The sequence below is a fragment of the Copidosoma floridanum genome, unplaced genomic scaffold (genome assembly GCF_036245765.1).
Source record: "Copidosoma floridanum isolate Cflo_tuat_1 unplaced genomic scaffold, Cflo_Japanese_pri ptg000016l, whole genome shotgun sequence".
NCBI classification, from domain to species: domain Eukaryota; kingdom Metazoa; phylum Arthropoda; class Insecta; order Hymenoptera; family Encyrtidae; genus Copidosoma; species Copidosoma floridanum.
The window spans coordinates 11,293,859-11,308,700 of NW_028321893.1; the positions used below are offsets into that span (position 1 = coordinate 11,293,859).

The 14,842-nt window shown below is 34.4% G+C and overlaps 1 protein-coding gene across 1 annotated transcript in view; it reads right to left on the minus strand.

Moving 5' to 3' along the window:
* The window catches only part of Prosalpha7 (proteasome alpha7 subunit), a 133,971-nt gene extending 124,278 nt beyond the window's left edge, over nt 1–9,693 (minus strand). The window contains exons 1-2 of the mRNA XM_014352169.2: nt 9,502–9,693; nt 9,358–9,440 (exon numbers count right to left, since the gene is read on the minus strand). Of these exons, the coding sequence (XP_014207655.1) occupies nt 9,358–9,440; nt 9,502–9,522 (104 nt within the window). The 5' untranslated portion in view covers nt 9,523–9,693. The remainder of the gene's footprint in view (nt 1–9,357; nt 9,441–9,501) is intronic.
* Between the last annotated feature and the right edge of the window lie 5,149 nt (nt 9,694–14,842).

Below are 14,842 nucleotides of genomic sequence, written 5' to 3' on the forward strand. Positions count from 1 at the left end.
GTTAAGTCACTCAAGAAAGGAAACTAACTTAATGTAGGGGAGACCGGGGCCGTATGGGTCTCTGGGGAATATGGGTCTTGGCTATATTTACGGAACTAGGTGACCTAAAGTTTCAATTTTTTTTTTTTGTAATACATTTGAATAAATAATAATGAATGACAATAAAAATCACATAGGTAATCAAATGAAAAAATTATTATTGACGATTGAAATTTTCATTCCGAAAAAAAAAATTTTTAACCAAATTTATTAAGCGAAAAAAGTAGTAAAAGTTATTATTTTGGGACTTATAACTACTGATATCGATAGATGAACTCGTGTACTTAAATTTGATGCCTTTAACACATTATTTTTTGCCACTACTAACTGTTAGTAACCAATTTAAATAAAAGTGGCTTATGAGGCGGTATGGGTCAGTCTCGCGGGGCTGTATGGGTCAGCATCGAAAGCCAAGCAGACGGTAAATGACAACTGTGACATGTAGTCAAGGCAGTTTAGCTCGTTAGTTTTAATTTAGATTTAAGTTTATTTTAAGTTAATTTCAAAAGGCAGCAGGACAAAGATCAATTTATATACAAACCAAGTATGCAATTTTTATATTAATGTTTTGCATTGTAATGTTTTGCACTAAAATTTTTTTCGAGGTTATACAAACAAAATTTCGTCAAATCCATCGACAAATGTTATTCAATAATCTCAGTTTTTGTCAATATTTTCAAATTAGTTGTGATACATATTGCTTTATTTGCTCTGACAATATTTCCAGAGTTTATTATAACTCGTTATTTAAGATTAAATTTATCTGTGATCAAAGTAAAAAATTTCATGTGCAGTACGATGCTTAAAATACAGATTGTTTTTAAATTTTTATAATTATTTTGGAACTAATTTGGAATAATAAAATTTTTCAAAAAATACATCCAATTGTAGTAATTAAATAAGTCTTAACGTTTTCAATAGATTAAACAAAAAAAAATTTTACTTCATAAAAAATTACCTTGTGTAAATAAATGCACATAAATTGGTAGATTCTTCATTTAAAATACACAGGCCCATTGAGCCCCGTCGTAAGACCCATACCACCCCAGCCCTGAGGCGGTATGGGTTTTTTGAGATACTAACCTTTTATGTTTTTTTGTGAATAAATCACTTAGTTAATAATTTTTTAAGTGGGTGAACTTTGTTCCTGGGATGTTAAAGAATCGATTTAGTATTTCAGTTAATTATTTACGATTATGTTTTTCATTTCCAAGTTATGTTAAACCATTCGTGGCCCATACAGCCCCGGTCTCCCCTACAAGATTGGAGGGCCCTTTTCATTTATAGTATCAGAAAAACGTGATCTGTTTATGGTATGTCTCACAAGGAACTGCTTGCGATTCTTATTTGATTGTATTATGTGCGTATACTATGTCGTTTGTATGTGCAGGGTACAAAAGCAACTAAACTTGAAACTCTGACTGCATAACAATTTTACATCCCTTTCGTAAGAGTCAGAGGTATATTATACAGTTTTCTTAATTTGCGTTTATTGTATTTACCAAAATTTGTATTGTTAAGAATTTTCATTACTCATAGGTTTTTCTACTTGATGAGGGCCGGGACATTGTCGAAACGGCCTAAATGTCGTTTTGTTTTTTAATAAATACAAAATTCGACAGTACTACCATTGGACTTTATTTTAAATTATTAACCAAATGTCATTGGACGTCTTATTTTATTATTTTAACATTTAATTGATGTTTGTCTCGGCTTGTAAACCTATAAAGTACCAGATGATTTGCATTTAAGACGCGTTCACCCTCTACATATGTCCGTTCACTTTTACTAACAAATTTTATGGAATCAATAATGCTGATTATTTTGGTAATAAATATATTTTTATAAAACCCCTTGTATTTACACGTAACAACTGATTTTTTGCACCAATCCACCAGTTAGTGTTTACTTGACTAGAGGACACATAATTACTACAAAAGCTTAATTTACTGTATTAGCTAGAAAACCCACAAGGATCGCATCATTTACCTTAATGATGGAAAAAAATCAATGTTAACTACCCTGGACTAAATGCAGAATTAATCAAAATTGCCTTTGACATCCGTTTAAATTAATTAAAAACGGCTAGAAATCCATGTTCTATGTTGCTGCTCAGCATTACGGCACAATAAAAATTCATTGCGACCACTAATCTCAACTGAGCTGATCTAAGCTTTACTAATCCAGACTAAGCCAAATTGAGTCAATATGAGCCTAGCTATTTTATACTAAGCCTATATAATTCAAACTAGACTTTATTATGCTGAACTGATTTGTACTATATGCCACCCGTATAAAAACTATAATAATTAAGTTTAAGTTTGAGTTGAAGAATTCAATACTGTGATCTAGGTAGCTCAGTCAACGAGGCTCTTCTCCCCTCGATAATGAACTTTTTAGTTATGACGCATTTTTATTTTTTGATAAGTAGTGAAAAATTCGCTCATTACGAATTTTACAATCTAAAGTTAGAGTTGGTAAGGCAACATTTTTTAATTTAAAAATTTCTGGAAAAAATGACTTTTGTTTACTTTTTGCAGAATATCTATTTTTCAGTGCATTTTTCAAAACATGTGCATTAGAGATTTTTTGTTACCCTTATAATTATCTACAAAATGACGCTGGTTAAAAGTCGCTACATTTTTTAGTTTGCTAATAAATTGTGTTTAAAGTCAAAAAAAATTTTTTGTTTTTTTTCCACATTAAACATCTCAAACACGTAAGTATCTAGGAACTTGAAATTTTCAGAATACATTGCTATCACTGAAACAAGTAAGTATACCAATTTTAAAATCAATTGGTTTTGAACTTTTTGATTAATGAACAATCGAAATTTTTGAAAAAGCAAAGTTGAATAATGTGCCGAAGTTTCTGGTACCGTTTAATTTTGATCAAACCTGGCTTGAGAAATTAAAAAAACTATTTGAATCTAACATCCTGTAGCAATTTATGAAAAAAAAATCAATTTTATCGATTTTATCATGATTTTTTAGACCATTTTGGTTGACGACAGACGTAAGAAGCCTCATAACTTTCTTAATTGTCTATATTTATGATTTGCTTTAGCACAGTTTAAAAGCGAATATTTTTCAACAATTAAAAAAAAAATCTTTACTGTAAGAGCTTATGGAGCCAAGAAAAAAATTTTTTTTTAATTTATGAGCCGTTTATTATAAATCGATTTGGCTTTAATTTGCACACAATGTAGTTAAATACCCTTTTTAAAAAAAATATATTTGCACACTGCACGCGAACGCTGCGCGTATATAAACATATGGAGAACATAACATATCATTATTGTACTTTAATTCTAAGTATAAATTAAAGATCCCTCGCATACAACAGATTCTTTTGTGTAAATATTTCATCCCTACTCAAAAACAACAGTATTTATGTTTTAGACTAGGTATTAACGTACATAATATAATCGATACTTATGCAACTTCCTCATTTAAATTGTTATGAAAAAATAAATTGTATATTCGTGTATATTTTGTCAAGCTACCCCAAATTCATTTTAAAAATATTTTCATAGGTGGTATGAAAGGTAAGATACATGAAGTCCTACGAGCACGTCCAATTTAAAACCTGATTTTAGTAGCGGAGCCGATCCCCAAGCGCTGGTCACTCCCACCACTCCACCACTGTATACCTGAATGCGTGCTCGGCTACCGGACAGTAAACTTAACGTTTGTTTTCTCATACTAAGAATAGCAATCAGGGACAGTATTTTTTTTTTTAAATGCAACTATTAAACTAAAACCTCATCAAATTTTAGGAATCAGCAACGTAAAATACGCTGTCACAAATTAGAAAAAAATTTTTTTTTTTTGGCTCCAGAAGGTCCTTAAGTAAAAATTTTTTTTTTATAATTCGTGGAAAAATACTAGCTATAAAGATGTGCCAAAGCAAATTCCCAATAATTACAATTAAAAAAGTTTTATGGTTTTGTTTGTCTTTCATAACCCGACATAGTTAAAGAAATCGTTATAAAATCAGTAAAAATTAATTTTTTTTTTTTATAAATTGCAAGGGGATATTGAATTTGAACAGGTTTTTGAATTTTTAAGCTAGGTTTGATCAAACCTAGATGGTACCAGAAACTGGCGCATTATGCAACTTAGCTCTTTCAAAAATTTCGATCGTTAATTAATCAAAAAGTTCAAAACCCATTGTTTTGAAATTTAGTATATTTACTTGTATTAGTGATACCAATATATCCTGAAAATTTTAAAACCGTAGATACTCATGTGTTTGCGATATTCAATGTGAAAAAGAAATTACTTTTTCAACTTTAACCGCAATTTATTAATAACCAAAAAAACTTTGAAATTAAAAAAAAACTTTATTATACTCTCTGAACACTAATGCAACTAAATTGTAAGTATGAAAGCCCGCAATCATGACCTCTATTAGTTATGGACCCTTAAATTAAAAAAAAACAATAGATAAAACAGCATTTTTTGGCGATAGTTTTCCATTCGCCGATAATAAACTTACAAAAAATTATTTTAGTAAAGTATCCAGTGAGCGCCTTAGGTCATTGGATTATAGGCGCTTGCGTTATTATTCAAGATTTTATTATTTATTAGTGGTCAGAAAGCGCCCTGGGTCATTGGGTGATAGGCACTTGCGTTATTATTCAAAATTTTATTGTTTATTAGAGTAGCCAGTAAGTGCCACAGATCATCGGGCGATAGGCGTTTGCGTTATTACTTAAGATTTTATTATTCATCAAAGTGACCAACAAGCGTCCTGGGTCATCGAGTGATAAGCGATTGTGTTATTATTTAAGATTTTACTTTGTATTCGAGTGGCCAGAAAGCGCCCCTGGTCATTGGATATTAGGTGCTTGTTTTAATTAGAAGATATTCCTTTTTTCGCGATGCGGGCACCGTCTTTGGGAGCACTGCCCTAAGTTATAACATGAAACTCTAGCTAGCCACGGAACTGAACGAAACGTTCTGAAATAAAATGTCTGTAGTAAGTTTCTTAATAATATGCGTGTAATATACACAATTTTCAAATATTCAAATGGATGTAGTAATGTAAAATTACATTTTATTTTACAAGAAAACTTTAAGTACTTTATTTTACTCTAAATTCAAATAACTAATTACTGAACAAACATAGGCATACTGTTATTTACTTAACGTGGTAGTTACAAAGAAGAAAATAACTCTTGTTGACGTTGTTTTAAGGATTTTTAGTTTGTATACTCACTTAGAAATTGTCGACATCTAGCCATTGGTGCATAAGGTTGGCCAATCGATGGAAATAGTAGTACCATTATATTTAGCTGATTTGTGAAAGCACTTAGTACAGTATTTTGATTCATTGATTGATTCATGCCGTGCGACAGCTGATTAATTTGCTGGAATATTTATTGATTGTTGTATTACTCTGCTTTTAAATTTTATATATACACATATAATACATTTAGACGCTACATAATTTTTAAGTTTACCTTCTTCATTCTCTGTAAAGCTTGCTCTACATGCGGTGTGATAATTGCTCCGTCCAAAGCAAGCTTTACAAAGAATGAAGCAGGTAAATTAAAAAAATATGTAGTATTTAAATGTATTATATATATAGTTTGAAATCAAAGTAATACACTAATCAATAAATATTTCAGCAAATTAATCAGCTGTCGCACAGCATAAATCAATCAATGAATCAAAATACTGTACCAAGTGGTTTCACAACTTAGCCTAATAGTATGGTACTGCCATTTTCATCAATTGGCCAACCTTATGCACCAATGGCTGGATGTTGACAATTGCCAAGTAGGTGAATAAATTGAAAGTTTTTAAAACGTCAACAAGAGTTATTTTTTCTTTGTAATTACTACGTTAAGTAAATAACAGTAAGCCTATGTTTGTTCAGTAATTAGTAGTTTGAATTTAGAGTAAAATAAACTACTTAAAGTTTTCTGTTTCAATAATTTGAAATCTTACATTAAAACATTTATTAAAATATTTGTAAAATGTGTATGTTACACGCATATTATTAAGAACCTTATTACATACACTTTACTGCAGAACCTTCCGTTCAGTTCGGCGACTAGCTATAGTTTCATGTTATAACTGGGGGCAGTGCTCCCAAAGACTGTACCCGCAAAGCACCAAAATTAAAATCTTCTACATTAATAATAAGCGCCTATCACCCAATGACCAGGGGCGCTTTCTGGCCACACCAATACAAAGTAAAATCTTAGATAATAACGCAAGCGCTTATCACTCGATGACCCAGAGCGCTTACTGGCCACTCTAACAAATAATAAAATCTTAAATAATAAAGCAAGAGCTTATCAGCCAATGATTCAGGGCACTCACTGGCAACTTAACTAAAATTTTTTATGTAATTTTAGCACCAGCGAATGGAAAACTATTGCCAAAAAAGTGCTGATTTGTCAATTTTTTGAGAATCTAAATGCTAATAACTAATAGAGATTATGATATTGTAAGCTTTTATAGTGGTAATTTAGTTGCATTAGTGTTTGAAGAGTATAATAAAAATTTTTTTTGTAATTTTAGCACCGACAAATGGAAAACTATCGCCAAAAAAGTGAAATTTTTTTATTTTCTGAGAATTTAAGGGTCCATAACTAATAGAGGTTATGATTGCGGGCTTTCATACTTACAGTTTAGTTATATTACTGTTTAGAAAGTATAATAAATTTTTTTTTGTAATTTTAGCACCGGCGAACGGAAAACTATCGCGAACAAAGTGTCGTTTCTTTGATTTTTTGAGAATCTAAGAGCTCATTACTAGAATATGTTATGATTTCTGGATTTTATACTCACAATTTCGGTGTATTAGTATTTGGAGAGTATGATAACTTTTTTTTGGAATGTTAGCACCGGCGACTGGAAAAGTATCGCCGACAAAGTGCTTATTTTTTTATTTTTTAAGAATCTAAATGCCCATGACTAGTAGAGGTTATGATTACGGAATTTTGTACTCACAGTTTAGTTGCATTTTTGTTTAGACAGTCTAATAAATTTTTATTTGTAATTTTAGCACCGGCGAATGGAAAGCTATCGCCGAAAAAATGAAATTTTTTCTATTTTTGGGAATTTCAGGGTCTATAAGTAATAGAAGTTATGATTGCGGACTTTTATACTCGAAATTTAGTTGTATCACTGTTTAAAAAGCATAATAAATTTTTGTTTGTAATTTTAGCACCGTCGAATGGAAAACTATCACCGACAAAGAGCTGTTTTTTTTCAATTTCTTGAAAATCAAAGTGCTTATAACTAAAAGGTTGTGATTGCGGGCTTTCATGCTTACAGTTTAGTTATATTAGTGTTTGAAGAGTAAATATCTTTTTTTTGTAATTTTAGCACCGTCAAATGAATAAGTATCACCAACAAAGTGCTGTTTTTTCAATTTTATCAGAATCAAAGGGTCTTTTACTAATAGAGATTATGATTGTAGGCTTTGATATTTACAGTTTAGTTGTATTATTGTTTGAAGAATATAATAAAATTTTTTTTGTAATTTTAGCTCTGGCGAATAGAAAACTATCGCTGAAAGATTGCCATTTTTTCAATTTTCTAGGAATTTAAGTGCCCATAACTAATAGAGGTTATGATTATTAATGATTGCCGGCTTTCACACTTACAGTTTATTTGTATTAGGGTTTGAGGAGTATAATATAATTTTCTTTTGTATTTCTTTTATTGGCAAGTGGAAAACGATCGCCGAAAATATCGATTTGAAACATCTTTTAGGTGTAATATGCCTTGCTAATATTTGAGGTTGTTTCTAACGTTCCTCACTGTTTAATTATGTAGAAAAGTTATTAAAATTCAACGCCGTGTTTTGACACGGGCCATATACTATAATTATTTAAAAGTTTTTTACTGCCTACACTAATAACATCTCTAGTTTCACGCTCGGATCCGTTACATACGCTTTCACACTTATTTTTATCCAAATATATATTACCCACAATATATACATGTACACCTTTTTTAACACTACCACATTTATTTCTCAAAGACTTAAAAAAAACATTCTATAACACCGCTTTATCTTGAGTTGAGTAATATTACACGCTAATGGACGTAGCTCGACTCAAAAAATCAAAAAAGTAAGTAAAGTGATAAATTAACTTAAGGACGTTCATCACAGTTAGAGGGGAAATGTAGAGGGTGCAGTGAGGGGGGAGCGAGCATGCGGCAGCGCCGGCAACTGTTTTGAATGCATTTGTATACTCATATATGGGCGTCTGACACTGTTTTTGTTATTTAACTGCAAAAGTAACTTGTCGATCTTTCTGAAAATTGAGAATAAGACCAGAATCACGGTATTAAGTCATGCACAAAAAAATTGGAAAAATTCTACATACCATTTTCTTATAAATTCCATTTTTATGTGACTCCTCCATAAGGTTACGTGTTAAATTGAAGTATTTTCAACATTCAATATTTAAAAAACGGTGTTGTGAAACAATCTAAAGTTTCACAAATTTTACATGTAACTTTTTCTAGTCATTACAAGCATCCTGTTGAAATTTCAGGAAGATCGTACAGAAAACGCTACATGTGATGAACGTCCTTAAGTTGCGTATATTTTCAAGGTTACAATTCTTAAATAGTTAATTTACTGCAGCGCAAAACACGCATGTAGAAGTATGACTTACGAAAGAAACATTTAGAAAATAAGTTATAATGTATTGCAGGTAAAAAGATTCATTGTTTACTTATCAGACTAGTTTTTATTTTGAAATCCATACTCCAACCTACAAGTGGTTAAAACTACTATATTTCAAATAGAAAAGCTTCATTCAGTCTCTCTTTAAGAGTCTTTTATCTAAAATACACAATAGTTGTAAGGACTACAGAAGCTGCTATTTTGTTTGTACAAGTTAGTAATATGATTTACTTGTGGATTAGTAACGTGATGCAAGTAACAATATTTTTTGATAAACACAAAAAAGTATAAACTAGAAGCTAAGTAAGAAACAGCAATACTTTAAATCAATTCTACTTTCAAAACCATTAAAACAAGACAAAGTACTGTCTTTGATTGGTAAAATAAAGATGCATCTTGAAGTGTAGAGGCTAAAAGGGGAATTCCGTTGAATATAGAGAGAGCTTATTGCGTGGGCTAACATTTTTTGGCGTGAATAGATAAACTTAAGTTTAAAAGGAATCCAAAGTATAGTACATTGGTGTTGGACGACGCCTCTCTTATGAGATTCAGCTTCATGGAATCATGCATCAAAAATATGTAACATTTATCTGATAAATTCACGTCAGATAAAAAGAAAATTAATCTAATACAACTGAACGTCATTTCTCTACATACCCACTGTTTTCAACAGCTTTCTGTGCATATTCTACTTGAAACACTCGTCCATCTGGTGAAAATTGCGAAGCTGATAAATCATACTGCAAATTTATAAAAAAATATTTTACTAGTCAATTATAATTCTGAAAAAAATATTCTTACCCCTGTTCCTATTGAACTCATTTTTATCTCATAAACAGCTTTGAAAATTTAACAAATAATAACTTATTCATTCAAAACAGTGCTTTGGTACCAATTCCCACTACTAATACAAAAGTTAGTCCAGTGATCCAATTACTAGGATTTTAGTACGAATCTGATTAGTGTAGGTGAATTCAAATATCAGTATGACACAGCTTAATTTCGTGTCCACTTGTATTAAGGTGTACTCACAGTTCTACAGCGGTTGTGCGTCGTGGCCAAACACAAACAGCTTTCTCGCACGAGGCCCGGGTCCGTACCATATAACTATTTTTCTGTATACTGGCCTATGTTATAACATAGGCCCGTGGAGCAATAAAAAGTTATATGGTACGGCCCCCGAGCAGTGTTCGGGTCTGTTCCAGTAACGCTCTCCAACAACTTACCGACAACTTAATTATGTCTTGCGATATCTTGCGTCATGTTAAAGTTGTCGGTAAGTTGTCGGAGAGCGCTACTGGAACACACGGTTCGTATTGTCAGTAGAATTCCATCGTCATAGGTGGCCCGAGGCCCGAGGCGTCGCATAGAAATCGAACAGAGGGGCAACTCTCTGCAGAACACCAAGCAGACGTAGTGTAGTAGTACAACTAGATTGTGTTCACCAACACCAATAGAGGTTGCGTTCGGATAAATCATATTCTCATCCCAATAGAATCCTAATCGTATTTTTGACAATAACACCAGTATAAGGCCGCGGTTACACAGCTGCGGAAATAGCCAACGGAACGTCACTGCGTCAGAAAAAAGGTTCCCCCACCATCGGTTTAGCAAGTGACTCTCCCGTTTCCGTTCGGCTACAGTCACATGCAGCGCAATAGAGTGTGCATGATAGAATTGTCTCTGCAAGCGACCGTGTTAAGTCTATTGCGCTGCAGGATAGACCTCTTGCGTTGCGCAAGAAACTTAACACAGTCACTTAGGCTGCACTCCTGCAATCACATTAGTTAGAGCAATGTTGCGTAATTATAGCATCAGCAAAAAATCGGATGACACTTTGTAACATTGCAGTAAAAGCAATTTCCAACATATCGACTATTTAAACTAATGCTCCCCATTCATCGAAAACCGAGATATGGGGCGATGAAAAACAACTTTTTTTTTTGCTTGTTAACTGAACCAAACTACAGTAAACAAAAAAGAATACACCTGACGTATATCACAATTTTGGCCAGCCGAAACGTACAAGCTGATTTGAAACACGGAATTATTAAAAAAAAAGTTTTAAATGATTCCGATTTAAATCAGCTTGTACGTTTCGGCTGGCAAATATTGTGTGATATACTTCAGGTGTATTCTTTCTGTTTATTGTAGTTTGGTTCCGTTAACAAGCAAAAAAAAAAGTTGTTTTTCATCGCCCCATATCTCGGTTTTCGATGAATGGGGAGCATTAGTTTAAATAGTCGATATGTTGGAAATTGCTTTTACTGCAATGTTACAAAGTGTCATCCGATTTTTTGCTGATGCTATAATTACGCATCATTGCTCTAACTAACGTGACTGCAGCCTCAGTGACTGTGTTAGGTTTATTGCGCCGTGCAAGAGGTCTATCCCGCAACGCAATAGACTTAACATGGTCGCTTTCGGAGACAATTCTGTCCTGCACACTCTATTGCACTGCATGTGACGGCACTCTTAGAAAAAACGTTTATCGTACACATGCCACATGCCCGACAAAAATATGGTCCAAAGGCTAAAACCAGGGCCTGGCCAGGCAAGCCTTACATTGATGTCAGGGCCTGGGCAGGCTTAAATGTAGAGTTTATCACACGGTGTGATGAGGTTGACCGCAGGCTACGATCAGGGCCTGGCCAGGGTGTATGTATACATGTGTAACATATTTCTACTGTACAGTACTACAGCAGCAGAACTAACTACTAACAGTAGGGGTTATGGTAAATATATGTATATCCAACGCTTTTGGATCCAAACAACACGATAACTAATTTTAGCAAATAATAAAGAAAAAACCATGTACACGGATTATCGCTGATTTTGAACTCTTTATTATTTGTTTCACTCGCATTCGTAGTAATCATGCTGTATTAAGCTTAATATTTTTTCTCAATACTCGCGCGTTCTCAGAATTTTTTCTTTTAATCGTTAAATTTTCTCACTCATATTTTGTAAAATGTATGTTTAAGAAACGAATGAACAAGCATAAACAAATAGAAGATGAATGGAAGTGTAAGAGTATGTACATGTACATAGTATGTGCATGTGTGTGTCACGGCTCGAAGGTCGAAGGTTATACAGTATACCTAAATATGTGATACAACATCAGGGCCTGGCCACACCCTTTCAATAACCTCAGTACAACACTGGCCAAGGCCTGCCCAGGCCGCCTGGCCAGAGCCTGGTGTTCAGTTACGGCCGTCTAGTGGTCATTTCTTGTCAGGTGGACGCGGAACAGTACGTTGCGTTAGAGTAGCAGCCAATGGTCATGAAGAGTTCAAGCGAAAACAGTTTCATATTGTGTATTTGATAAAAATTATTATCGAATGACTGTCATTTTTTGACATTTACTGACAGCTGACACTGCTATAATATAAATACAATTACACGTGAAAGCAGCAAGAGAACATAGTAATTATTATGTTAAATTGATATTTCCTTGACTTCCGTCAATACGTTACGTCGAGTTCCGCATCCATGTGCACGATGCACTTTTTGTCTAACGGAAACAGAAGCGTCACTTGCTAAACAGATGTTGGAGAAACCTTTTTTGACGCAGAGACGTTTCGTTGGCTACTTCTACAGCCATGTAACCGCGGCCTAAGACTGTAACTGTAACCAATGCTAATAAATGCCGTAACCAATCAACGCATTACTAAAGAGAGAAAGAAAGCATGTCATTCTATTCCTCCAGCCTAGCTGCACCCTATCAAAATTTTCAATGCTGAATCAAAGCTGATTCAACGCCAAAATCAACGTGTTGATTCAGCATGAATAACGGAACACTGAAATGGGTCGTAATTTACATTGTTGATTCAACACTGATTCAACGTTGAATCAGCGTTGATTCAGCGTTGATCAAAACAGTAAAATTAAATTCAAAAAAATTAAAAAGTAGTATAATAACATTTGGAGCAGATACATTGACGTTTATGGAGCTACTATCCGTATGGTAACACCAAAACAGGGGGTTCAGTTATTTGATGTTAAACTGTATTGAATACGCATTATGTTGTTCTATTGAAAAATTAACATTTAAATCAACGCCAATTCAACGCTGATTCAGCGCTGATTCAACGTTCAATCAGTGTTTATTCAACGTTGAATCATTGTTAAATCAACAATGTGAATTACGACTGATTTCAGTGTTCCATCATTCATGGAATCAACGTTGATTCAACGTTGGTTCAGCGTTGATTTATCGCTAAAATCAACGTTGATTCAGCATTGAAGTTTTTGATTGGGCACTTTTTTCTTACTTAATGCTGCCACCAGTAGTATATACTCTACGACTACGACTGACTCAGCCGAATGCTGCTTTTCGGTGAAGGAGGAGAGGTAAAAAGGGAAAGACTAAGAGCAGACAGCTGAAAGAGTCCGCGAGAAAGAGATGCAAGACAACTGTTGTCTACTTTCTCTCTCTACCACCAAGACCAGATGACGGTACCCTTCCTTACTTCTTGAGTAGAAATTAAAAGTGGGTAGCTCAGCTTAAACGCATGGTCCAAATCAAGCGACCAAGCCTGGCCGCAGGTGGGTTTGTAATACGGCGCTGACTTGGGCACAGATTGGCCTGACTTGGCATGATTTTCGCCCAGTAATCACCCACTTTCATCTGTACTGATAAAGGATATATAAAAGCATATAAGTTTGTATATATATTCATGTATATCTGCGCTCGCGCATGTCATGCTACCCAAGTAGAAAATGAAAGTGGGCAAAAACTGGGTCCAAGCTTGGCTGCCATGCCTCCCACGTTGGCTACAGCTTGGCACCTGACTTGGCCTCCAGTAGGTTTGTAACACGGCGCTGACTTGGGCGCAACTTGGCCTTACTGGTTTACATTAATTTCTTATCCGAACACTCATTCCTCCGCAACTTTTGACCTCTTTAACTTTCGTTGCTCTCATTTGCTTACAAATCTCAGACGTTTTGCTCCACTACACTCGCTATATTCATGCTGTCCATCTTAGCCATTTTACATTCAAGATCATATCTTTTAAACAGCTTCACAACTTCGCTCACCCCTAAATCGCTCGTCATATACCTATTTAGTAACCTTTTTCGCTCGCAACAATTTTCCGGCCACAAAATACATACTTCACACTCATTCACTACATGCGCCAACGTACCTGCGCTTCTCTTACACTACATAAACAACTTTTCCTCGTCACTCATCCAACAAACATTGTATCTCTCCAAATTACCACACTTGATTCTCGCTGCAGTGCTAATATCACTATCTACTCTGCACTTGTCAAAATATTTTGGTAATTTCACAGTCATTTTGCCCTTGTATCTTTTATTATACCTAGAATTACTTTTTTAACGACTAGCTCTTGACAATCTATGTCCCTTAGCCTATTTTGTACTTCGCTTATGACACTGACATTCCCATGCACATTCTCAGTCAAAAATTTATAGCTATAAATATGCCTATAATTTATAGCTATAATTATAGCTATAACTTTTTTTTTTTTAATTATAAGATTTGTTCACCTTACAATCCAGGGACGGTTGGGGACAGTCTGGGTGAGTCGGAGACGAAAGTGAACAAGTGCTCTTCTCCGATCGTCCCCGATCGTCCCTGACCATACACGATGCGCAGTTGTACATATTAGGTTAGGTTAATGCTGTATGTAACATGGAGATATTAGAATAGAGTGCGCAAGATATACTGCTGCCAGTAAGTTAGCCCGTCAGACGGTGCGAGAGAGACAGATGCGAGAATCTCTCTCCGTCTCTCTCTAGCCGATCGCTGTGATTGGCTCTACTCCCTCTCCAAGCGCTGAATGGCTGGAAAACAGAGAGAGACGAAGGAAAATTCTCGCATCTGTCTCTCTCGCACCGTCTGATGCAGTTTTCAGGCATTAGCGCACTCTATTCTAATATCTCTATGGTATGTAAGCAATAGTTTGTAAATAAAGAAGTGCAAATACAAAAAAGTTTGTTTACTTTTTGCATTAACCTAACCTAACGTGTACAACTGCGCATCGCGTACGGTCAGGGACGATCGGGGACGATCGGAGAAGAGCACTTGTTCACTTTCGTCTCCGACTCGCCCAGACTGTCCCTGACCGTCCCTGGATTGTAAGGTAAACAAATCTATAGTGCTTTACGTCCGGCT